The 1,963-nt window shown below is 53.1% G+C and overlaps 1 protein-coding gene across 1 annotated transcript in view; it reads left to right on the top strand.

The window, feature by feature from the left end:
* The window catches only part of SAMM50 (SAMM50 sorting and assembly machinery component), a 33,159-nt gene that overhangs the window by 7,908 nt on the left and 23,288 nt on the right, over window positions 1-1,963 (top strand). The window contains exons 2-3 of the mRNA XM_007941801.1: window positions 533-614; window positions 779-880. Coding sequence (XP_007939992.1) covers window positions 533-614; window positions 779-880 — 184 coding nt within the window. The remainder of the gene's footprint in view (window positions 1-532; window positions 615-778; window positions 881-1,963) is intronic.

Consider the following 1,963-nt stretch of genomic DNA (forward strand, 5'->3'; position numbering starts at 1 on the left):
AAAGATAACATCCTTAGAAACCCTGTGGAGCAGTTCCACTCTGTCCTCTAGGGCCACTGTGAATTAGAATTGACTCCAGGGCAGTGGGTGTGGTTTGGGCTTTGCTTCTGTGAAGACTGACAGCCTTGGAGACCCTGTGGGCAGTTTCACTCTGTCCTCTAGGGGCGCTGTGGGTTGGTGTTGACTCATCCCACAGTAGCTGTTTCTTCCCCCTTTAGAACATAAGCTCCATTTGGGCAGGGATTCATGCTTTGTTCCTGCTGTGTCCGGTGTTGAGAACAGTGCTTTGCTCCTGGGCAGTCCATGGTGGCTATTGAATGAGTGATTGAAGCATTTATTGAGTCCTTACTCTGCGGTGCGTCTGTGGAAACAGGAAGCAGACCCTTCTCTGGAGAGCACTTCTTGTACTGTGCTGGAACCCATGGCAGACACTCACAGGGTGTGCACGGTCATTACGTGAGGCGTCAGGCAGACAGTGTTTGTCCACAGGTCGGGAAGCGTGCTGGGGGCCTCGGGCCCTGCCTGGGTTCAGGGCCGCGGTTGCGGCTTCTCTGGCTGTGGACCCTGCCGACTGCATTCACGGCAAGTGCCGGCCGAATGAGGGAGAGTTCCGGGTGGCCAGGTTTTCTGGAAAGAAGTGAAAAATAAATAGAAGTAAGAATAGGGCCTTAAACTTGAAGAGAATGAACTGAACTGGATTTCAGAGAGCTGACTTTGGCCTTGTTGCCTCGTCCTGTCCTGGGTCTTGTCTAATCACAGTGCCCCCTTGTCCCATTAGGTGGTGGTTCAACATGTTCATTTCGATGGACTTGGGAGGACTAAAGATGACATCATCATGTATGAAATTGGAGATGTTTTTAAGGCCAAAAACCTTATTGATGTAAGTATTACCTCCACTTGGAGTTCTTTTCTTCTCTTCCAAGGAGCCACTTGGTGTCCCTGTCTTCTCAAACCTCTGTGTTCACCGCCCCTGGCTTCTGTACTGATGATGACGTGGCCATCACCTCCCACCACATCCGCCAGTCCCTGGGCCTCCTTCAGACTCATGCGTGTTTGCACCCTCCCTTAGCTCCTGTCTGTGTCTCAGAGGGGGTCGTCTCTGCCCTCTCTTCCAAGACCAGCCATCCCTGTGCTCCTCAGAACTACCCCTGCCTCCTTCCCCAGGCCCCGCACTCACTGCCCCCCACTGCTCCCCACCAGCAGGGCGCTGCCTATGCCCCCTCCAGCCACTCTGTTGTTCACCAGTCTCTTGCCTGGATCACCACCCTTTCTCCTCTGGGCTCCCCGCCTTTGGAACCACGTTGAACGTGCTGGACAAGGTCACCAGCTGCGTCCTCACAGCCAGGTCTAGCTGGCTCCTTTCTGCCCTCATTTCACTTGACCTTTCACCAGGGCTTGGCACTGTTGACCACTCCCACTTGAAAAAAGAAAGCTGTATTTTTTCTTAAAAGATTAAAAAAGTGTGATCATGGTAAAATGAACACACACACACGCATGCACACTTGTGTGTATATGTATGTATGTGAATCAAGTGGTGAAAAGAATATGCATGAACCACACACCTCTGCCACCCACTGGCCTGTCCCCATCCCTGTCTCCAGAGATAACTGAGACCAATGGCTTCTGATGCATCCTTCCAGATATTTCAGACACACATATGAACACGTGTGTCCTTAACAGGAATTGTTTTCCACATTTCCTCTCCATCTTCCACGGCTGACGTTGTACATCACCACGGAGGTCTTCCCGTCAGCACAGGGCAGCCTGCTGTGACTGCATGGCCCGCACGGCCCACCGCGTGGACTCCCAGCACCTGCTGTAAACGCTCCCTCCTGAGGGACGTTTGCGTCTGGGGTGCACTGCTCCTGCAGACAGTGCTGCAGCGAGCGTCTTTGTATCTCTCTGTACACTCGGGAGGTCACCTGTGGGATGGATCCCTGGGCCAAGGGCAGGTGCTTCCTGC

Source organism: Orycteropus afer, unplaced genomic scaffold (genome assembly GCF_000298275.1).
Source record: "Orycteropus afer afer isolate SDZICR_OR568_19922 unplaced genomic scaffold, OryAfe1.0 scaffold00083, whole genome shotgun sequence".
In the NCBI taxonomy this organism is placed as follows: domain Eukaryota; kingdom Metazoa; phylum Chordata; class Mammalia; order Tubulidentata; family Orycteropodidae; genus Orycteropus; species Orycteropus afer.